The sequence below is a fragment of the Chenopodium album genome, chromosome 8 (assembly GCF_948465745.1).
Source record: "Chenopodium album chromosome 8, dcCheAlbu1.1, whole genome shotgun sequence".
Classification (NCBI taxonomy): Eukaryota; Viridiplantae; Streptophyta; class Magnoliopsida; order Caryophyllales; family Amaranthaceae; genus Chenopodium; species Chenopodium album.
This window is the reverse complement of record NC_137841.1, coordinates 39,472,918-39,496,643: the sequence shown is the minus strand read 5'-3', so window position 1 is coordinate 39,496,643 and position 23,726 is coordinate 39,472,918. Positions and strand designations below refer to the sequence as shown.

Here is a 23,726-nt window from a genome sequence, read left to right as displayed (position 1 = left end):
TTTTTCTATATTTTTGACTGATTTTTATAAAGGAGTCTAAATTTTGATATTTTAGGTTATTTCAGCTTGGCCTTTTAAAAAAGATTGCCGAAAGGAAAAATGATATTCGCTTGTATGCTGATGAACTTGGAAAAGGCTTAATGGGAGAGTTGGACTATCGATTGGAAGCTGCAAACGCATCCCGATTCTTGGTATTCTTCTATTCCTATTTCTTTTCATGTTTTCTACTCTCCTTGCAGTGTATATAGATATTGTAAGCCATATGTTAGTCTTTTGTTCTCCGTCTTTTTTGTGAGCTTGGTAGAAAGATAAAAAAGCAACAAATCTTTAGATTTGGGATCTGATTAACAGACACACAATGATTTAGATTTTGGTAGAATTTGTATTTTTATTGATTTAAGCTATAAAAACCTCCATACATCTTTGTAAAAGCTGAAGTTTCCATCCAAGATAGGTTTCTATTGTTTGGTATTGAATTTAGTGATTAAAAGGAAGATAAAGTCAAGCGAAGCTTAGCAAAATGTTATGAGTTGGGGAGGGGAGGTTATTTTAGATTATTATAATTCCCATACAAAGAATTCAAATTGTAATAATTTTTTTATTATTTTTTTTCTTCATGATAGAATGATCATAACCCTAAACTGAGGGATTTGGACAATGACTCTTTCCATTCTTAGGTGAGAGACTTTTGTGAGAAAAACAGGTTTTCCTAAGTAAGTGTTTGCTGTCCCATTAGCCTCCTTACTAGTGCCTACAAGATTGTGTCAAATGTGCTTCATTGTTTAGGATGGTTGTTATCTTTTATCTTACACTATTTTATAGATATACTGTGATGCAATATCATCGTGGTTCTTTTGAACTTTTTGTAATTTTAGTCTGGATTGGACATATGTATTTACCATTTGCTAAGGTTGGATTTTTTCGTGTTTCAAGCATATTAGGATTTTATAATCTTTAGATTTGTTTTTAGGAAAAAGTTTTACTTAATTTAGGACACTTAAGCATCTAAATCTTATCATGTTCTATTAGGTACCTAATTTTTAGGGTTATAGTGCCTAGTGGCTACATATATATGTATTATTAATAAAATCAGATTTTGGAGTTTATGAAACTGATGAGCGCTAGCTATTGAGGTTTAACATACAACTGAGACTATATGTCCTCATGGCTTTTCAGTTTATCTGTCATTTAATTTTCTCTTTTACTACTATAATTTTGTATCTTGTAAGCGCCTATATTGCTTAGACTTGGATTTGGATTTGGTGTCATGCCTTGACATTGTGTTGGATCCTATGACACTCTAGAATTTATAAAATTTCACATAAGGCCACTATATATTGTTAGGATTTTCTAGTATGTTTAGAATATTTACTTCCATTTAGGCCATGTTCAGCACTTCAGCTCAACATATTTAATTATGTAAGGGCTTTTTGATTTTTTTTTTTTTAAACTTGCATTTAGGCCTTGTTCAGTTAACTTATTTAAGTACATATTTGTTTATTTCAGAAATGATAACATCAGACTTAAACCAGATATTAGATCAATTTATATCTTTCTATTTGTTTTTTCTTTTTGCTAAACATCTTTAATTCTGTGATATATAAATTTATGATTGTTTCACACTTCACATCTTGAGAAAGAGTTTAGATAGGTAACCAGACAGATTAGCTAAAATTACTTAAACACCAATAATACAACATGTCTCTTTTAGCGGTGTTCATATTATAATAGCTAATTTGTTTACTGACCTGTCTAATCACCTCTTTTAAATACGTGCCAATGAGATATGTTGCCCTAATCAACAAATTGGGGAAATATCTTGTAAGTAAAAATTCAAAAGAATGTAAAGACATCTCATTTGATGTATTTTTTTTTTTTTCTCTTTTTGAATTCATGCTAATAAGTTGAAAGTTTAGTCAAATTAGCTGATTGGATAATTTGTTAATGTTTGAAGTTGAACCTTGGTTGAATTATTTTGAACTTAGAAATTAGTCTTTGATCCATCCTTACTTGAATTTGTATATACTACATATTACCAATGTAACACTAGCTAAAATTGTTGGATTATTGTAGTTTAAGAAATGGAATGCTATAGAAGTAAGAATTCAATCAAAAACACTTCCTGCCTTCCTATATGTAGTGACAATATGTGCTTTCTTCCACCTTTATTTGATAGATAATTTCATTAATTGCATTGTTTGTGTTTCAAAAGTAGTATGCCCTATTATTTGTACAATCTGTAATACAGTTCCCTAACATTTTAATGTCAAGTAACTTAAGTATGTTTCTGTATGTGCTCATGGAAATAAATCTTTACATAATTACATTTTACTATACTCTAAACTCTAGATAATGATAATATGAAGTATTAATTTATCCATAATGTATGTATATAGTAAATAAAACATAGGCCATCATATACTCTTGTATAAGCACTTCTGGGATATTAGAAAACATCTTAATATTCCTGGGGTGTTAAATTGTTATATTCATAATTGGAACGCCTCGCCTAAATGGATCTATAATGTGATTATTATTGGTTTAACATAATATTTGTGGTGAATCTTAACTTTATTATTGTATAATATTCCAGGAGGCTCATTCATCCTTTCCATTCATTCACGTGCCTAAAGTTTATCCTCAATTCACAAGAAAAAAAGTGCTGACTATGGAGTGGGTGGCTGGTGACAATCCAACTGATTTACTCTTAGCTTGTACAGGAGCTAAAGATAATAGTGCTGCATCTTCAGAGAAACAGGCAGTTGAAGCGAAGCAACGTCTTCTTGATTTGGTGAGATATACTTGATTTATTAGACTGTTAACTTGATGTGGGGATTTATTCTTTTTGAGTGCTTGTCTGCATAATTATGTTTTACATAGTACAGCTACATACATTATGAACTTCATGAATCCATTCATCTAAGGGTTTGGAGCTGGTGCCATTATGTTTTCTGGAGATATGCTTTACTTTAGAAGCTTTTCAGAATGGTAGTTGCTGAAACATAGAGGGTTAAAATCATTATGCAGGACTAGGGGGAGGTTTTGTTGTTTTCAAGTTAAATTTTCAGTTATTGGCTTATTGTATCGAAGATATTTAATTTATATTTGGAAAATTTAACAAGAATAATCCAACCTTTGCTGAATCCTCCCAAAATAATCCAACCTTTCGATTAACCCTGAATAATCCTAAGTTTACTACTTATTTTCTTCCAACAACCCTAGCAGGTCACCTTACCTTTTGTAACAGGTTACCTTCCAAGTGGCATTTTCTTATTGTTTAATTTTTTTTAATTGAAATTAAAAAAAAAAAAATTCTCTCTTCCCCATCCTGCTTGTTTTTCACTCCTTTCCCTTTCCTCCATTATCAGCCACCAAAACCACTCATCACAATACATGGGGCCACCACCTACAACCACCTCAACACCACCAACATCACCACTCAACACAACAACCAACCCACAACAATGCAAACAATACCCACAACATCTTCGATGTATGACCACCCCCAATTCAGCATCAAATTCAATTGATAAAGAGGGAAGAGAAGGAAAATGGTGGAGATTGGGGTTTGGGTTCTTGGTTGGTGGAGTTGGGGTTTCGCTGTTTCGGGGCATGGGTGAAGATAGGTTGGTGGTTTCGGGGTATGGATGAGGCCGTGGGGGTGGGATTGGTGGTTTTGGCTAGGTGAGGTTGGTGGTTTCGAGTCTAGGTAGGAGTGGGGTGTGGGGTAAGTGGTTGTGGTGGTGGATGGCTGAGTTGCAGGCTGATTACAAGGGGGTGGCATGTAGCAAGCTGATTATCAGGGAGAGGAAAAGGTAGTGGGATGGTTGATGGGGAAATGGGGTAGGTTGATGGTGAGGTGAGGTGGTGGCGGGAAGTTTTAGGGAGGTGAAGGATCCATTGTTAATGGCTAGAAGCTTGAAATGGAGTCGAGGAGGGAAGAAGGAAGAAGGGGAAAAAATTAAGGGGGAAAAAATTAAAAGAAAAAAAAAAGAGTTACTTGAAGTTCAGGTACTGGTCATATAGGCTTGGTATAAGATAATAAGTAGTAAACTTAGGATTATTCAGGGTTAATCGAAAGGTTGGATTATTTTAGGAGAACGGGGCAAAGGTTGGATTATTAGTGTTAAATTTTCCTTTATATTTTGCTAATTTGCTGGATTAGTTGTGTTTACATTGAGGGGAGAATAAACCGGTGTCTATCAGTGGGTAACTTGAAAGAAGGATATATTTGGAAAATCATGTATGAGATGCTAGCTTGTAAATTCCCATAAAATATGTTTGTAACATTACATGGTGGCCTTAAGGAAACAAAAATTCTGTTTGGAAGACCACCTTTTTTTTTTTTTTTTTTTTTTTTGCAATGATATTTCATAATTGTACCTACTTACCCTACTAGTTAAGTTAACTGTCTCCTCTCTTTAACCCAACACCAAACACCAACCATCCACCCCTTTTTGTCCGCTGACCCAACATACGCATAGCAGCCACCCAAAACCATCATGCTGCCTTCTTAAACCCATCCCTAGTAGCCATCTGAACCCACCATCAATTTCTGCACTAGCCAGCACCCGCAACCCCTTCCCCCTCATCCGCTTTCTCTCTTGCCTTCTTCCTCTCTCCTCCTACACCAGCCTTCTCAAGTGGGGTGGGTAGTTTTAGGTGTTAAGGGTTTGGTTCCGAGTGGATTCGGTAGGGGTGGGGTGGGTGGTTTTGGGTTAGGGTGGGTGGTTTGGTTTCAGGTGCCAGGTGGGGTGGTTTCGAGTGGGGGTTTGAGGTTTGACCAGATTGGGGTAGGTGGTAGTGGGCCTAGTGGCTGTGCCGGTGGTGATGGTGGCTTGAGAAATATTTTGGTTTGGGAGGGAATAATTAATAGGGGTTAGGTCAGTCTTTTTATTAGATTCGGTTTGGGTTTATCCCATTGAAGCTTAGATAATTCGGTGAATGAATTAGAACACACAAATCAATTTTGCCCTTCTCTAACGCCACTTCAGGCTACCTGGTAGAATTTCCCTTTATATTTTCATCTGATTAGATAACGTGGTTATACAACATATGGTTATTTTTCTTTTTCTATTTGTATCATAGTCTTCTCTTGTGCACCCAGAGAAAACAATATGTCCTTCATGTTTCCGTTTCTTAATTATTTTGGTAAGTCTTGAAGGAGGTCACAGTCTTTGTAACACCCCGTTCTTTTGGAACCGGAAGCGTTAGCGGAATTACGCCTGAACGGGAGGCTACTTAACTTCGATTAGAAAAAAAGTCAAGCTTAACCTAGGTCTAGGTCAAATTTAACTCATTCACACATCCAAATTAAGTTGTTTAAGCTAAGCACAAACTAAGTGAACAGAAGAAAATAACAAACGAACTTAAAACATAAACTAATCAATTACATTCAAAAGCCAAGGGCAGAACAACCCTTCTCGGCTAAACAAAAATCAAACCAAACCAAATTCAAAGTACTTAAACAATCGACTAATAACAAAAGGCATACAAGCCCAAAAGTTAGGTTCTAAACTGTCAATACCCAACCCATCGTCATAGAGATCAAATAGACAAATGAAACCTATAAATTATAACAATGTTCCACAATCAGTGGGGAGCAACTAGCAGTTCTCCCTCAATGAAGGTGAATATGGTGGGTTACTTAGGTGGAATATGTACAGTAGTAAAGCCTTGTGGCTACCGTGAAGAGTGAGGAGAAAATGGGCTAAATTAGCTCCCATGCAAGCCCTAAGTTAAGCTACACAAATGGGCTTGATTGAATAATTAGTTGAGGCTTAAGAATGGGATAAGGAAGCTAATAAACAAGCATATCTTAATTTATTTGGTCATGAAAGTGTTGAGGCGATATGCAAAACACGTTTAAAAAACGATAAAATGTATATGTTATATTATTGATATCTCAATAATAATTACAATAGTAATAAAGAAAACAATAATTTAAATTACGATACAAAAAAATATATAAAGTTCATATTTTATAGAAAAGCAATATAAAAGGCGATATGCGAAACCAATAATAATTATTCATTTACAATGACCTAATTAATAAAAGGACATTATAATGAGTTTTATAAATATAAATTAAAGAATAGTTTGTAAACAATATCAATTCGATAATTGAGTGGACGGAATCATCCAATACCACTTTATACATCGATATTAATACGATTGAACGTAAAACGTCTTTAACCCACATAATCATTTTATACCTATCAAATTGGCACTTCAGTCAAGGAATCACCCATGGTGACCCGTATCAATTGCGATAAGTTAAATATTGAAATTACATATAATTTAGAAACACTTGCTGAATTGACGCTTAAGCTTAAGGAATTACCCTTTAAAGCTAATATCAATTCAGACATGTCAAATATAGTTGAAATGATTAAAACTCAAGTATAAAACCTTTTTAAATAATAATTTTCAATTGCTTTATCAAATATATTATAATTAAGGTTTCAAAAGTTTATAATGACCCTTAAATCAAAATAACGATTTTAATAATTAAATAAAGATTTCACTTTCGAAATTGGGATTTAAATAAGAAATTAGGTTTAATAGATTTAAATGCACATAAAATAGTGGTTCGAAAATACGGGGTGTTACAGTCTTTCTGTACACTGGTCTGAGTTTGCAGCTTTGGGACCTAATTTTATGTATTTTTCCCCTCATTTGGAATATTTCTTTCAAGTTATCTATATTTGAAGTAACGATCTAATTCTTGCTTTGGTGGGTAATCTGTTGTCTGTTTTCGTGTTTAGTTTAGGTTGCAGATTCTTTTTGATGCTAAGTTTCTATAATAATCATTATATTGGAAACTTCTAACCTTCAAGCCCTAATTATGTGTACCGTATTTACAAATCTAATGCCTCTTATACTAACTGTCAATGGTACCAAAAATGTTACCCCATCCCCAGGTGAAACAAGATTTAGAATGTATGGATGAGTATCTGTTAATCAGAAAACTTTTAATTAGTTAGACACTGTGTTAGATGTACTTTTCTATGTACATTGCATATGCTAGAATGTACTGCATACCCTGTAACACTGGTTTATGGAGCTGCTTTGAATTATCTGCACAACTAAACTACTTGTGCATATCGCTGCTGTGTATAAATTCTGAAGAGTTTCGGCAGTGTCAATTTTTTGATTCTAGGTTTGTTGGGATGGAGTGGGTTTGTCCTACTACTCTTATGAACACCTTCAAGATTCTTATGTTAAGTTTGCTACACATATAGGGTCAAAACCTATTCGATGATAGCTTGTGAATCCTATGATTTCAGAGGAGTGATTGTATTTTCTAAAATCACTTTTCTTGCTGAGCTCTGTATAGAATAGAAATATATAATTCTTTTGATTAGCTTATATTTGACAAGCGTTTGGGCCTTTTCTTGGAATGTTTGTGTCTGCTAGTTTTTGGATCTTTTGTTATGTTTGTTAGAAAGAGCTTGTGATAATTGATACTCATATTTGTATTTTTCTGGTTTTGATTATTAGTTCTTTACCTTATCATGAAACTTTGTGAATCAATGTCGTCACAAATGCTATAGTTACAGATTCTGGATTTGCTCCGCCACAGGAGCAATCACAGTATGATCCCATCATCTCGTGTGTGAGATACGGGATTCGAAATTTGTATGCCAAATTTGCTGGAGATTCCCACAGGAGCAATCACAGAAGACCCTCTCGTGTATGGGATACGGGATGCCAAATATACGCAGACATACCTGTGAAATAGCAAAGAAACTGATTTCCCTAATTTTCTAAACTCCAAGTCTGTATGCAAATTCGTTTGTTAAAAATTACTGTTACACTTTTATTCAAGTCCATCTAATCCAAATTTTATGAGTAATCTTTGGAATTAGACATCTTTGAAAGTTGTCTATGTCCGTGGTGTATTAATAAGTTCTATTATCAATTCATCCAGGTGAACAAAGGTGTAGAAGCATCACTTGTTCAACTTCTTGAGACAGGATTTATGCATGCTGATCCACATCCTGGGAATTTGCGTTACACAAGTACTGGACAGATAGGGTACTCTTGTATATTCCAAGACAAGAAATGAACTTTATGTTTTTTACATCAATTAGTATGATACATATTTTTGCTGTCTCATTGCTAGGTTTCTTGATTTTGGACTCATGTGTCAAATGGAACGGAAACATCAGCTGGCAATGCTTGCTTCCATAATTCATATTGTAAATGGGGACTGGGCCTCTCTTGTTCAGGCTCTATCTGAAATGGATGTCATCGTCCCTGGCACCAATACTCGTCTTGTGACAATGGTATTTCACTTGTACCTGTCCCTCCATCATCTTTAGCCTAACCCCCTCCCTAAAGAAAAAGGGTACACAGACACACATTGTTATAACTCACCTTTTATTTTTATTTTTTTTCCTATTTTTTATTTTTAATATGAATTATGATGCCTTTTTTTTAGGGTATTGATGAATGATTCAATTTAAGAAATACACCAGCTGCTTTTTCTTTACCACATAATTTGACATTGGCCCCTTCTGTTCTCACTAACCTTCAGACCAGTTCTAATCTGTCTAAATTCACAGGTGGGTATTATTGGGGGGGGGGGGGGGGGGGGGGGGGGGGGAGGATGGATTTTGGAGAAAACAAGGTTTTTTCTAAAATATATATTTAATTTTTTTATAACTTAATGGGTTTTTGAACTGATTTTTATTGATTACTAAAGTTTTTTGTTGGGAGTTTAGGTGAAATTCATTATCTTCGAATTCTTCCAAATAGGATATACAAAACCGTCCTGTCATTGTGTAGTTTCTCAAAGAAACAGAAAAGAAAGTTTGAAAAAACCAGGTCAAGAAAATTAAGATAGAAGAGAAATTCAGTGAAGCTAGGTGTTTTCCATGAGCATGAGGCAAAAGAGAGTCTAAATTCTACTCTTCACTAGACTCCCATTTTTAGAGTACCTATTATTTTTCTTCTGTCAAAGTACTTATAAAATTGCTGAATATCTGAGGTTCTTTTTGGCTCTAAAAGCTTGTTTAATGACTTCAAATGTTCCAAAACATTTACTGGATTGGTCATTCTAATCCAAACAACACGCCTGTCTGCTGTCCTATGTGTTTAATTTTTATTGCAAGAATAGGTGACTAGCTTCAAAAATAGTACTCCCTCCGTTCCCTAATGTTTTTTACGTTTGGAATTATGCGCGGTTATTAAGAAATTATGTAAAGTTGAGATATGTTGGAATATTTCAATGATTGAAAGTACAATTTTATTGAAAAATACAATGTTGAACATGTGGGGTGAAGAAATTAGAGGAGAGAGGAGAGAGAAAGTAATAATAAGTGTTGAAAAACTATTACAATAGTACAAAAAGTACCATAGCACATGGAAAAGTAAGAACTTTTGAGTATAAAAATTGTAAAACAAGGGTAATTTTGTCTAAAATTTATGACCAAAATAGTAAAGATACTAAATGTAAAGAATAAAAAGGAACACCCTAAATAGAAACGTAAAAAACATTTAGGAACGGAGGGAGTACCATGTTTCAATTTACTAACTTTGTATTTCCTCCATTTCTCATTACATGCATCATTTTCAAAGTTTTAACTTTTACTACATTTTATTACTAATATGTGTAACTAAATGTCATTATTTTAAATTTTGGATTACTATAAATAATTAAATGTATAATTTCAAATTATCAGCTTTAAATATCTTTGCAAATATATAATAAATATAATGGTGTGCTATGGCAATCTTGAAGTATAAAGTGACATGCATTGAGAAGTAAAGTGGGTATAAGATATCGGAAACTAATATTTGATTAAAGAAAAAAGCTACCTTAACCAGATTGGTCAAAGTTGGTGAACAGTTCTTAACATGTTAGCAGAAAAACCCGTTATTGCCCTTGAGTTGGTGAGGAGCACTTAAGCTGTTGTTTCTTACATACTTTCATCAGATTATGTTTGAGGTTGTAAACTTGTAATATATTTAGATGCATAGTGAATCACTTCATACTTTAGACGACTAGGTCATCACCTGAGAGAATATATTCTAAAGGCTAGAAATTGGGATATTTGTTCACTGAATGAAAGACTGAAAATTACATTTTTTCACTGAATATATTCTAATGGCTAGAAATTAGGATATTTGTTCACATCGGCTTTCATCTAATTCTTAAAATGAAGAATAATTTACTTATTTTGTTTTAAACATAACTTTATTTTGAATGTGCAGGAATTGGAAAATACTCTAGGAGAGGTAGAATTCATTGATGGAATTCCTGATGTCAAGTTTAGTAAGGTAAGGTATTTTAATATAAGTATATAATTTGTTATGCACTATTACTCTTTAGATTAATTAAACTTTGGTTGTTCTTGAGTATGTTTCTGTCAGAAGTCAATTTTGTCAAAGGCAATATTGAATTGCTTTTCACACCATTCTTTGAATTATCTTTTTTTGTTGAGCTAATGATACTCCTGGGGTTCAGGAAAAATGTGAACATGAAGGTGAAAAACATAAGCTGCATAAACCCACTGTTAAGGGTGGAATTGTGGTGTGAACAAGAAATGCGTAAAATTTTTATTTTTGGAGAAACAATTTCAAGGGCTTAGTCTTAAGGTATTAGTGTTTCATGTAGGAAATCCATGTGAGTTACATATCCAAATCGACCAAATGATCCCATGAAAATTTGACCCGCAAAGAAAATTAAAGTCAGTTTGAAATGTGGTGTGTTTTTTTACTTTATTATATCAAACAAACATTATATTTGATCAAGTTTGGTCTAAAATATTAATTACATTTTTTCCCATGGTTTTTCCTTTATATTTTGTTATTCTTTTTTGGTGAAGGTCCTTGGAAATATTTGGTCTGTGGCCTTCAAGTACAACTTTCGTATGCCAACATACTATACACTTTTGCTGCGCTCTCTGGCTTCACTAGAAGGTAATACTGTCATCATATCATTTTCACATTATTAAGTGCATAAATAAAAATAATAGCTACTTTATATCACCATCATATCATGGTTATTCCTTTTACAGACTATTAGTATTAATATTACAAATATTCTTGACAGCAGCCATGACATACGTTAAGCTTATTTCTAAAGCTGAGTGTTTTTTTTTTTTTTTAAATTTTTTTTAAAATTATTTATTTTTAATTGAAACTTAATCATCAAAGAACTTCTGAAATAGAGAGTTAAAAATTATTATTATTAAATTATAAATATATTAACTATAATGAAAGTATGTTATAGGAAAAAAATTATTAAGGGCTTCGGTGTGGTAATTCAAAATCCTTCACAAATGAAAGCTGATAGTAGTTTGAACTTGCCTTTTCATTTTAAGGGTTTGAACTCTATTGAGAGTTCTAGATATAAATCAACATCATGCCTCATCATCTTTGTTGTGCTTGTTAGCCATATCTCAAACTTATTTTCTAAAGTTTTTGAAAGCCCAAGAGCATTGGGCCAAGAGTCAGTCTAGCTCTCGCTCGTGTCCAATTTCCTCCCATTTGGGTAATCTAAAAGTCAAAATAGATCCAATCCCAACCGGTTCTAGATATTAGACTCTGGATAATGATTTTATACCTATCGGTCACCTTCTAGGTTCTTTGAATTGGCAGAAGGAATAGTAGTTTGGAACAAGTCAGGAAAAAAAGACTTTTTTAATAGAAAGGCAAGAAGGAAGAGTCAAGAAATTTCATAGATAGCCTTAGCTTCAAAATCCATAACCTATGTATTGTGACCATTGACATGCTCTACTAGGCCTGGATTCAACCTTCTGATTTGGAAGAACTTATTTAGAAATAAGAGAAGAAAAGGTGACCCATAGGAGTGTAAGCTTCTGATACAGACTAATCTAATTAGGGGATAATACATGAGCATGTTGTTTCCATTTGGTTAATGCTCACTTCATTTGATAATAGATAACATTATCTGTCAGGTTCGTAGTTCAACAAGGTCATTTACAAATTTAATTTGGAATTGATTCTATCCCGATTTAGTCTTCCAGACTTTCTTTCTTTTACCAGTTTATTATGTGTTTGGGTACATGATCCTTCCGTCCCTGAGCGTTCTAGTTTTGACGGTGATTATAAATTTAAATTATATAGGTGTCCCATTGCATTCTTGCTTTCCATAAGCACAAAACTTATGAAAACAATTGTCAAAATAATACAACCTTTTGGGCCTCTGCCAAAAACTAGTCAACCATTGGATTATCTTAGAATAATGTAACATTTAGGGGGCATTTGTCAAAATGAGGTTGGTAACTTGTTTAATAAATAGGTTATGTGTGACACTTGTCACTACTTAACAGGTCTCAATATTTTGACCTTTTTTTGGGTAATATTTAACTATCAAAACATTGATTCATTATTTTTATATTTTTTAAAAACTCTATTTCTCTTCTCCATCATCCTTTGCTCTCTCCTCCCTTGCCATAGCTTGCAGCCAACTGGCTACCCCTCCTCTAAACATCATCCCCAACTCTGATCACCTCTCTGTTCGATCCAATTCTCACTCTCTCTTAGCCTTTTTTATCCCTTTGTTTCTCCTACTTGCGTATCCACTTTGGCATTACCCAGAACTACCCAACATTGCAGCTATCTTTCTAAGCCTTGTTGCCATATATGGCAAAGAGCACTAGTTGTTGTTGTTGTTGTTTTATTTATTTATTTTTATTTATTTATTTTTTATTTATTTTTATTATGCAAACCACAAAAATTAAAACAGAATTACCACTTATGGACATAATTGAAAGAGGGTTATTATTTTTTAATCATTTATTTCTTTATTAGAAAATAAATAATCAAACTTTCAGGGATGATAGTAAAGAACATGAACCCCAGCTTAGAAAAGGATGGAACTTTTCAATAGATGAGAGAGAAGATAGAAGTTGGTGAATCAGCTTGTTTACTGGTTGTGGTGGCAGAGTGAGGGTGTGCAACTGCAAAGAAAGTGAGGTGGCTTGGTGGTTGAGGTGTTGGACTTGAGATCGTGATGGAGTTGTGGTGCTAGGGTCTATTTTTCATGGTGGGAGGGTTTCCATTTCAGGATTAGAGGGTGGTTTTTTTTGGTTTGTTGTTTGAATGACTATGTTTTAATTTAAGGTTAGTGGGGCAGTTATAGAAACTTTGCTATGAATTCAAAAGATATAATAGTGCATGCAGAAAACAAATATCATTTTTATATACATGCTTTTTTTATCTAATGTACAATACTGACTGCAAATTGGATCAGTCTGTCCAGTCGTAGCATAAGCAATTTGATGTTTTTAACAAGATGAAAGGGATGGTGCAAAATAAAAGTAGTAACGTATTGGGTGTTAGTTTTAGTCTTACATGCTGTTAACTGTAGTATATATCTTATTTAATTTCAATATTAAGATTGTATCTGATGTATCGTAGGTTTAGCTATTGCTGCAAATGATAAATTCAAGACTTTTGAAGCAGCTTACCCGTATGTTGTGCACAAATTGCTAACCGATAATTCTGATGCTTCGAGGAGAATTCTGCATTCAGTAAGTGTATATTTATCTAATATGCTATTGATTGGATTCATCCTACAGTAACTACATCTTGAACTTTTACTTTGCAAGGTGATATTGGCACTTCGATAAGACATATCTTTTGTGGATTTAGCTGCTAGGATTTAGTACAGAACAGAGTAATCTAAGCTAAGAAAACAGAGTAACAATAGCAGCCAAGGGATAGTTGTATTGCAAATCAGAGTAACTTACAATACAAGCCTTCTTTCAAGAGGAAGGTTCTCTCCACAACAAACTTCTTATCAAATTTTTGCATGCATTTCCCTTGACCCCAATCCCCTATTAATACCCAAAACTGAATAGAAGCTGCTAGCAAAAGGAATCAAATAACAAACTCCATAACTGATTTATTTCTAGATTACTATTTTACCCTCTCCCCTCCAAAACTGATTTTCTAACGAAAATTCCCTTCTCAACCTTTGCTAACATTCTTGGGCCTCCTTGCATAAGTAAAGCGGATACTAGGCCTGGTCCGATTCCTTGCAATACCTCCCACCCAAAGTTTCACATTGTCCTCAAGGTGGAAAGCAGGAAACCTGAGGTTGACTTCATCAAAGTGCTCCCATGTAGCTTCAAGCTCCTGCAATCCCTGCCAATGAATCAACACCTCCACAGCCGATTGTGAATTACGCATCCCAAGGACAGCTTCAGGTTCCACTTCCAGCACCAAATCAGGTGTCAACTGAACAGGTAGGTTGGTTGGACGATGACCAGCACCAATAGCCTTCTTTAGCTGAGAGATATGAAATATAGGATGGATTTGGGCTCCTGGAGGTAACTGCAACTTATAGGCCACCTTGCCAATTTTCTGAACAATCGAATAAGGCCCATAGAAACGAGGAGAGAGCTTGTTTTTAGACCTTCTGACCAGAGACTTCTGCCGACAAGGCTGCAGCTTCAGGTAGACCAAGTCCCCCACCTTAAAATCTCCTGCACACCTTCCCTTTTTTTCATAGTATTGCATGTATACCTGAGCTTGCACCAGATGATATTTAAGGTCATCCAAAATGCGTCCCTCTCCTGCAGCTGCTCGTCTACTGAAAACACGACTTTGCTACCAGAGGTGAACCTGAGCAAATGTGGAGGGTCCCTGCCATACAAAGTCTTGATCGGGGTGTAATTTGTGGCAGTATGAAAAGAGGTGTTGTACCAATATTCTGCCCAAGGTAACCAACGAGCTCAAGAGTGAGGTTTCCCATTCACAAAACACCTTAAATAAGATTCCACCCCTTTATTAACCACCTCCGTCTGACCGTCTGTCTTAGGGTGATAAGATGTACTTCTCATAAGCTGGGTGCCCTGTAACCTGAACAATTCAGTCCAAAAAATAATCAAAAACACCTTGTCACGATCGGACACAATAGCTCCTGGTATACCATGTAACCTGACCACCTCAGTCATGAAGCGTTGTGCCACACTTTGAGCTATATAAGGGTGTTTGAGGGGAATAAAATGCCCATACTTGGTCAATCTATCCACTACTACGAGTATGGTATCCCAACCCAAGGATGTTGGCAACCCTTCAACGAAGTCCATTGATATGTCTTCCCAAACCCTGTCCGGAATTGGCAAAGGTTGAAGAAGATCCAATGGTGATACTGTCGAGGCTTTGTTCTGCTGACACACTTAGTCACATCAGCCCTCATACCAAACCAGAACCATTCCCCGACTAAACTTTGGTACGTCTTCAGATCACCAGCATGCCCTCCCACCAAGGAGTCATGATACTCCTTTAATAGCTTGTTGGTCAACTCACTGTGCTTAGGAATAACAACCCTTCCTTTATACTTCAAGACCCCATCCTCCAGAGTGAACCACTTGGGTGGAGAGTCACCATTTTGTATTTGCGAAATTAATCGCTGCAACACCGCATCCTTTTGTATGAAGGACTCTGCACATAATCCCATCGAAGGCCACATGAAGTCACAATAGAAGAACACTCCACCTCAGGTCTATGTTGTCTAGATAAGGCGTCATAATTTGTTAACCCACTTCTGGTAGGCCTGACCCACCTCTCTTTGCTCCAAGAGAAACTTAAGACTCTTTTGGTCAGTGTGCACAATGAAGTGCATGCCTAGTAAATAATGCCTCCATTTCTCCACCACAAACACAATAGCCATTAGTTCTTTCTCATTAATGGGTTTGTCACGATTACGCAACCTAAGTATCTTGCTAAAGTAAGCTATTGGATGTTCAGATTGCAAGACTGCACCTACTCCATACCCACAGTGTCTGTTTCTACCACAAAAGGCAAAGAGAAATTAGGAGCAGCTAGGATTGGTGCACTCACCATGGCAGCCTTGAGTGTAGTGAAAGCTGTTGTAGCATCCTCAGTCCAACCGAAATTGTCCTTTTGTAGCTCATCCAGTCAAGGGTTGGGCAATCACCGCATAGCCTTGGATAAACTTGCGGTAATATCTTATAAGGCTTAAGAACCCGTGCAACTCCTTCAAGTTGGTGGGAGGAGGTCAATCCACCATTGCTTGAATTTTGGAAAGATCAACTTCCACCTCAGCTGCTGAAATTACGTGGCCTAAATAAGCCACCCTCGACTTTCCTATTTCACACTTTTTTGAAATTGGCATACAGCTGTTTCAAGTGTCCTCATACAAGGACTATACACTAAAATATCGTCGAAGAAGACCAGGACAAATTTACGCAAGAATGGCTTAAACACTTCATTCATAAGATACAGAAATGTGGCAAGGGCATTGGTGAGCCCATAGGACATTACGAGGAACTCGTAATGGCCCTCGTGGGTCCTAAATGTTGTTTTATGCACATCCTCAGGTCGCTGATGGTAGCCTGATTTTAAATCAAGTTTCGTAAAAACTGCCGCACCACCCATTTCATCTAGTAACTCGTCGATGATGGGAATAGGGAATTTGTCTCTTTGTTAGGGCCCTGTAATCGACACAAAATTGCTATGAACCATCTTTCTTCTTCACCAATATCACGGGACTCGAGTAAGCACTAGTGGAGGATTGAATTATCCCTGCACTAAGCATGTCAGCTACTAACTTCTCAATGTGACCGAGGATATCTATACGGCCTGATGGGATTAGTGCCCTTGCGTAGCACAATTGCATGCTCAATGTGTCTTTTTGGGTAGACCATCAAGCATGTGAAACACTTGCTCAAACTATGGCTTGAAATTCTGCTGGGATTTTCGGTAATACCTCAGATTTCTCCAACTAATTAAATTCAAGTAGAAATCCATGCCCCTCCTTTTGTAAGTTTCGAATCATGGCTTTTAGGGAAATTCCCGTACGACCCAAATGAGGATCACCTTTCAATGTGACTGTTTCCCCACCCAATTGGAACTTCAGAGTTTGTGTTTTATAATTGGTGGTGATAGTGCCTATCTTCTCCGGCCATTGAATTCCAAGTATCATGTCTGAACTTCCCACAGGGAGAATAAGAAAATCCTCCATTATTGTCACTCCTTGAAGGTCCAGCAAAGCCCCTTTATAAACGCCCTCCCCTTGAACCGCTTCTCCTGTGCCTAGAGTTACTCCGAAGCTCTTTGATTCTGTTGGTGGTAACTCCAATAAAATTATGCATTGCGCCGGGGTCGACCATGATTTCCGGCTGTGTTTCCACCATAGAGAACTTGCCGGAATCATCCCACTCCTCTTTGTCCACCGTGAGCAAAATGCTCAACCCCGGCCGATGACAACGGTGGTTGAATGTCCATTTTTTGCCACAGTAAAACTGTTCCCGCTTCTGCTGAAGTTCTTTTTTCGACAAACGCCTTATTTCTCCGCTAGGTTTGTGGGTGTTGTACGTGTTTCGGTTTGTGTTTGGCTGGTAGGTGTTGGTGGAGGTGAGGTTCAGGTTCGTGTTTAGGTTAGCTGTGGTTTGGTTTGTGTTTGGGTTGGGTCTCAAGGTTGGGTAAGGGGTACGCCAATTGGCAGGCTCCTAATTGTTTAAGGCCGTGGGCTTAACTTTTTCTTTTCTTCAATCCTCAAGATCCATTGCCTGGTCCATCGTAACCGGGTCGAGGATCCAGACTTCAACCCCGATATCCTCCTTCAACCCATTAATAAATTGCCCCTTAGCAATCTCCTCAGGAACACCATCAATTAGAGCTAAAAGCTCGATGAAATGGTGACGGTCATGGGGCTGGTGCGCGAGCCACGTGGAGCGTGCCGGTGGCGGTGGATCTAAAACGACAGAGTAACAACTTTTTCTACGCCTCCCACAACCGCAAGGGATGTCGACGGTGCTCCCATTTATACCATAGCAATGCGTCGCCGTCCGGCGCAACTATGGCGGCCTCGAGCTGATCCTCCTCGGTAAGCCGATATAAATGGATGAAACGCTCCGCGCGAAGGATCCAACCATTTGAGTTAGAACCATCAAAGAGAGGCAAATCGAGTTTGCGCAACTTCCAGTTCGATTATCCTCCTTGAAAACCCCCGTTACCAAAATGCACATGAGGTTGCGATGCATACGGATTCTCCCACTAGAGTTGTGGTCCATTCACCATGGCTGAACGTAGCTCCGATCGAAGCTTATTGTTCTGATCTCACGAGAAACCCGATTTGGCATACCAGCTACCTCCTGCTCCAACAACTCCAAACGCTGACCATGATTCAGGCGGGCCATCTTCTTCTCCGGCTAAGATTGGGATTGCTTTGATACCAATTTGCTAGGATTTAGTACAGAACAGAGTAATCTAAGCTAAGAAAACAGAGTAACGATGGCAGCCAAGGGATAGTTGTATTGCAAATCAGAGTAACTTACAATACAAGCCTTCTTTCGAGAGGAAGGTTCTCTCCACAACAAACTTATCAAAATTTTGCATTCATTTCCCTTGACCCCAATCCCCTATTAATACCCAAAACTGAAGCAAATAACTGACTCTAGAAGCTTCTAGCAAAAGGAATCAAATAACAAACTCTATAACTGATTTATTTCTAGATTACTATTACCCTCTCCCCTCCAAAACTGATTTTCTAACCAAAATCCCTTCTCAACCATTGCTAACATTCTTGGGCCTCCTTGAATAAGTAAAGCTGATACTAGGCTTGGTCTGATTCCTTGCATTAGCTTGGAGATAATCTTTATCACAAACACTCCCTTAATTCATACTTACATAGTAGCTAGCTTAGTTTGCACTTAAAGTTTGATGAAAACCGAGAACTTGTTACTTGAAACTTGTGTGTTTTTACTCCTAAAATGGGGTTTGTTTTCCTTGGATACTTTTGTCCTTCATCAGTCGAAAATTCGGTTTTATTTTGTTTGTCTTCTTGAATGAAAGGGCTTTGTGATCAATATGCCCTACTTATGTCAAAGTGTACTTTCCAACTGCGCCTTGTCTTGAATCACATTTTAGACTTTAGAGCCTAATCTTGATCAAATATTCTTCCGTATACCAACGCCACAAAGCCAGGGAGGGAGAGACAATGTGACTGAATCAGTTTTTAGGTAGTAAAAGGAAATCCATGAGATGTTGACCCTTTCAATACATGTTACAACTTACAAGTAACTTTGAATTTAGGATTGTTGCATAATATAAATGCACGGTTAAAGCCAGATGTGCAAAAGGGCAAAAGGAATCAATAAGAGAAAAACTTAAACTGGTCTTGGCATAGTTTATTTTTCTTTTGGCAAAAGCTATATATAAAGTTGTACAATGTGTAAATGTCCGTCTTAAAATTAATGCATGTCGTTTGCATGTTTGTTCCACATTCATTTTGCAATATGAACCTTCTGACCGTGCCATTAATATGACATATGCAGCTTCAAAAGTTGACCTATAAGTTACCATGATTAGCTTATTTGCTGTTTCACTACGGCATATAGCCCTCATCTAGTTTATAGCCCTTATCTAGCTTATGTTTTCAGACAAAATATAGGTCATCTAATATTAGCCTTGTGCTGGCCTACTCTTGCATTAAGATGATGCATTAATTTTTAATGTGTTCATTTTCTGCAGGTAATTTTAAATAAAAGGCGTGAATTCCAATGGACGAGACTTGTTCTTTTCTTGAGAGTAGGTGCAACCAGGTACAACATTTTGCTTTTCAATGACAATGTATTTGACTAAAACTGTGTTTTCTATGTTTGTGATGATGAGATGAAAGTAACGCAAATTATTTTGTATAACCTCAAACGTTACCAGTACTAGAAAAAGTATACTTGAAAAATCAAGATTTTGATGAGTTGTGAAGTTTTTAACTGTGATATGCTGTATATCTACACTTCCAAGTAATCCAAACATCTCCTTTGGAATGAGATGAAGAAGTGTTATTCAATCTTGTGGCGTCTTAAGTTAGTTACCAGCGTTGCTTAAATCTAGTAGAAACTTTCGTATTAAATTAACATACCTAGTACGTTCTTACACATTGTTTTCTTTAAAGAATTCCTTCTCATGCATCTACTTCAGCTTTGAAATATGAATTACCAGAAAATCTTTTATCAAGGTTTCTGCGTTTTGTATTGTGTGAAAGCACTTTATGGTGTGGCTATATAGTAAATTAATATGTTTAAGCAATCTAGGGTTTACCTATCAGTTGATCATTTAGCATGCCACACGTTAAATTAGTGCAAACCAACCACTGTAAGAGTTATTCTGTTAACGAAAGAAAAAAGATATCTCTTTTGATTTTCCCAATTAAAGGCAGCAGTACTCTTTTGATTCTCTTAAATTTCCAATTAAAGGATATCCCAATTAAAGGATATCTCTTTTGATTCTCTTAAGTTGCTTCTCTTATATATACATTTATTGTCTCATGTTGCTTCTCATGTTTATACACTTGATAGCTTCACTTTATAATTTTTTTGGTGCACATGTTCTTGTTTTATTTCAGTCGATGTTTCTCATTTCCTCACAGCCATGTTTTAAGTTTAGGTATCTGGCTCACACTTCTAAAGTAAAATTATTACTTAACAAATATGGAGCACTATGTATCAAAAAGTTAATTGTTACTTGTATATTATTTCATTTTTTTTATACTATTGATATTTTTTAATTTTAATAATTGGGGTCTCTTTAATTACTGATAACTTATGCAATTCTTCTAAATTTTCTGAGAGATATACATCTGGCCTTGTTGGAAGTACTTAATGTTCTGTGGGGGCATCAACTGGCAGGAAACTCTTGCCCGTTCTGGAGTTTGCTAATGATGGGTTATCAGGATCCTCAAGTAGCAATGATAATATCTTTAACGTCGCAACTTTTGTCTTAAAACTGCTACCGTCAAAAGATGGTACTGTGCTTAGAAGGCTGTTGATGACTGCAGTAAGTTACTCCAGCTTGATTGCATATAATAACTTTTATAGGTTTACTTTTTACTTTCATCCTAATGCACGGTTGCATATAATTACGTTTTTATTACTACTTTTTACTTTCATTCTGATGCAAATGAGAAAAGTTAACTGTCAATGTAAGCTATGATTGAGTAGTGTAAGATTTTTTTGAAAGGAAAAACAGTTTCAAAATAACCTTACAAATTGGTTATACCGAATAGTACACAGGTGACACTTTTTCCCTTTTGAAAAATGATAAAGATCTTCCCCCCCCTCCCCCAAACAAAAAAAAATTGATGGGGCAGGAAGATGGAAGAGACCTGGAAGAACAATATATACTAGAGTCGTTGTCTAGGTCTAATTTTGGGATGCTATAGTGGAAATTTATTGTGAGAAGTAATCCTTTGTAGGTCATATGACTGCAATATTGTCATTCAAGGAGCATTATATTCGAAAAAGCGGGTGGTTTATTAATATAGCAATGAAAAGCTATGAGAGTTGTGCAATTGATTTTGTGTAATTGAAAATAGATGAGCAACGCCCATTTTCAGGCTTTGAAGTTGCCTTCTCACAAATAGTTTTTTGAAAATTTGTCAAAATCAGCTGTTATATTTATTTTATTCTATTCTATTTATTTATTTGTAAATAAGCCATCTTAATCATAATTTTTTTATTTTTGTCAATACCTTTAGCTGGATTTCAAACTTTTACTCTCTATTTCTGACATTAACTCCCGCTAAAATTCTCATTTTATGTCTTGTCCTTGGCTGCACCACCACCTCCTTTTCCCTCTTCACCACCACTTTTTACCTGTCCCCCACCGACATCGCAACCTTCCTTTTCCCCAACCCCCCTCCCTCTTTCTTTCATTTAATCTTTATCCTCTCCAATTATAATTGTTTGGTGTGTTTTCTTGGTGATTGAGGTTTTAGGGGAAGTCTCCCCACCTCTCGCTTTCTCTCTCTCTCTTAGTTCTAGTTGTTTGGTGGGTTTTCTTGATAATTGAGGTTGATTTAAGGTATTTGATACATTTTTAAGTAGTGTAAGTTGTTTTGGGGTGGGTGGAGTTGATTTCGAATTAAATAAGGTGGTTTTTGGTAAGGTTAGGGTTCATATTGGGGGTAGATGTATATATGGAGGTAGTTGAGTGATTTAAAGGGGGTCTTGGTGGGGTTTTTTACGGGAGGTGATTGATTTCAGAGGTCTTTGGTTGGATTTAGGATAGTTCAATGGGGAGGCATTGGTGGGTCAGTTGGTGGTCTAGTGGAAATGGGTGTTTTTAGTGGTCACGTGCATGTCACGTGGGTGGTCAACACTTGAATCAGGATAAGGTGCTATAAAAATTAGTTAAAATATTACAAATAATATGCTAATATACTCTCTGTTTTTTATTACTTACTCTGATTGCACTTTTCACAGTATTCATTTTGACTAATGTTTCTGATCAAAGATTTACATCGGCATATGTGCCCGGGAGAAATGGAGTAAGTAATTAAATACGGAGGAAGTATATAATAAGGGGAAAAACCCCAATTTTGAAGGTGGTTTTCTTACAAATTTTCTATAGTTCGTAGCTGTATGACCATTTCTTGAAAAGTAACTATCTCCTCATCCACTTGCTTTCTCTCCCCCCACACACACCCAAAAAAAAAAAAAACACAATAAAGAGGGAGAGTGGATGCTCAATAGTTTTGCTCAATATCTATATCAGTAGAGTAGAATTCAATTGCATTTATTTAAAAAAAATCATTTTCTTATTATATATTCTTCTGAACAGGACGGTGCGTCATTGCTTAAGGCATTTCTTTCACCAGAAGCTGCTGCTGTCCGACAACAATTCTGTAGGGCAACTGCAGATGTGCTGTACCAGTGGATGGCGGGAAATATTGTAAAGGATCCTTATCTAACCACATCTTCTAACTCATTTGCAGCCAACTGCAAGTTACTCATAGCAGACCGTCGCCTCAAAGTGGTGTTTAACAAAATACTTAATGATGCAAAACGGGATTGGTTGTTAATGCTTCGCTTTTACGGGACATCTTTCGTCATGTTTGTTATTGCTTCAGCTATGGCTTGCCATCGGTTAATGATTTCTCTCTCAAAAAGTCATGCAAGTCGATTATCATTTTCTCCTATCCAAGCCGTTGTCAGCACTTAAAAAAAACATTTGCACATTGTAAGAACTATCGACAACTGGTTATTGGGGCCAATACAAATTTATCAATGAAGTCGACAAGTTTGGCCTTCTGAAAAAGGGACTGTAGTGATTAATTTCACCTTAAGATCAAAGAATACTGTAAGTTCCTCAAAGCCAGGGTACAAGCATGCAGCTATCGTGATTTCATGTACACCGTACTAATCTACCTTTTGCTGAATGCTCTAGGGACTTGCATAACACCTCATTATCAAGAAAGATACTAACCTGTATCTCTATAAGTCTATTTGATTAAAATTTCTTACTGTCTAGTTTGGGAGATCAAAATTTTATACATAAATATATACTATGTATAACTGCTTTTTCTAGGTATCTGAGTTCCGGTGATCTGATTGATCTTACTTCCTTTGGGACTGATCTGGAGATTGAGCCTGACAAAATTTTCAATTTCTGCGAGTCATGTTAGCCTTTAACTAGTGCAGTAAGTGAATAACTTAGTGGAGCTACACTCTCTTCCGTGGTCTCGACCCGGGACCGAGCACATCCCCTGGTACTCCCACCCGCAGTTTCCTCCCGTGATGGGATATGCTGTGTGGGCCTCAATTACCTCTTAAAAAGATTGTTAGTCTTTAATTACAGAAATTTAACTTAATACTTTGGTGCACTTTCCCTATCTAAGACTTCTATTTATAGGGTTTTGAAAAATAGCAGCTTTAGAGTCCTAATACCTTCAATTGAAAAAGATAACTTGCAGTCTATTCTTGGGATGAGCAGAGGCA

The 23,726-nt window shown here is 36.2% G+C and overlaps 1 protein-coding gene across 1 annotated transcript in view; it reads left to right on the top strand.

Moving 5' to 3' along the window:
- The window catches only part of LOC145641827 (uncharacterized), a 32,616-nt gene extending 9,358 nt beyond the window's left edge, over nucleotides 1–23,258 (top strand). Inside the window, exons 7-16 of the mRNA XM_081692806.1 lie at nucleotides 66–191; nucleotides 2,594–2,791; nucleotides 7,934–8,040; nucleotides 8,129–8,291; nucleotides 10,222–10,287; nucleotides 10,836–10,929; nucleotides 13,396–13,508; nucleotides 19,480–19,550; nucleotides 20,637–20,784; nucleotides 22,570–23,258. Coding sequence (XP_081548932.1) covers nucleotides 66–191; nucleotides 2,594–2,791; nucleotides 7,934–8,040; nucleotides 8,129–8,291; nucleotides 10,222–10,287; nucleotides 10,836–10,929; nucleotides 13,396–13,508; nucleotides 19,480–19,550; nucleotides 20,637–20,784; nucleotides 22,570–22,950 — 1,467 coding nt within the window. The 3' untranslated portion in view covers nucleotides 22,951–23,258. The remainder of the gene's footprint in view (nucleotides 1–65; nucleotides 192–2,593; nucleotides 2,792–7,933; nucleotides 8,041–8,128; nucleotides 8,292–10,221; nucleotides 10,288–10,835; nucleotides 10,930–13,395; nucleotides 13,509–19,479; nucleotides 19,551–20,636; nucleotides 20,785–22,569) is intronic.
- Nucleotides 23,259–23,726: the final 468 nt, after the last annotated feature.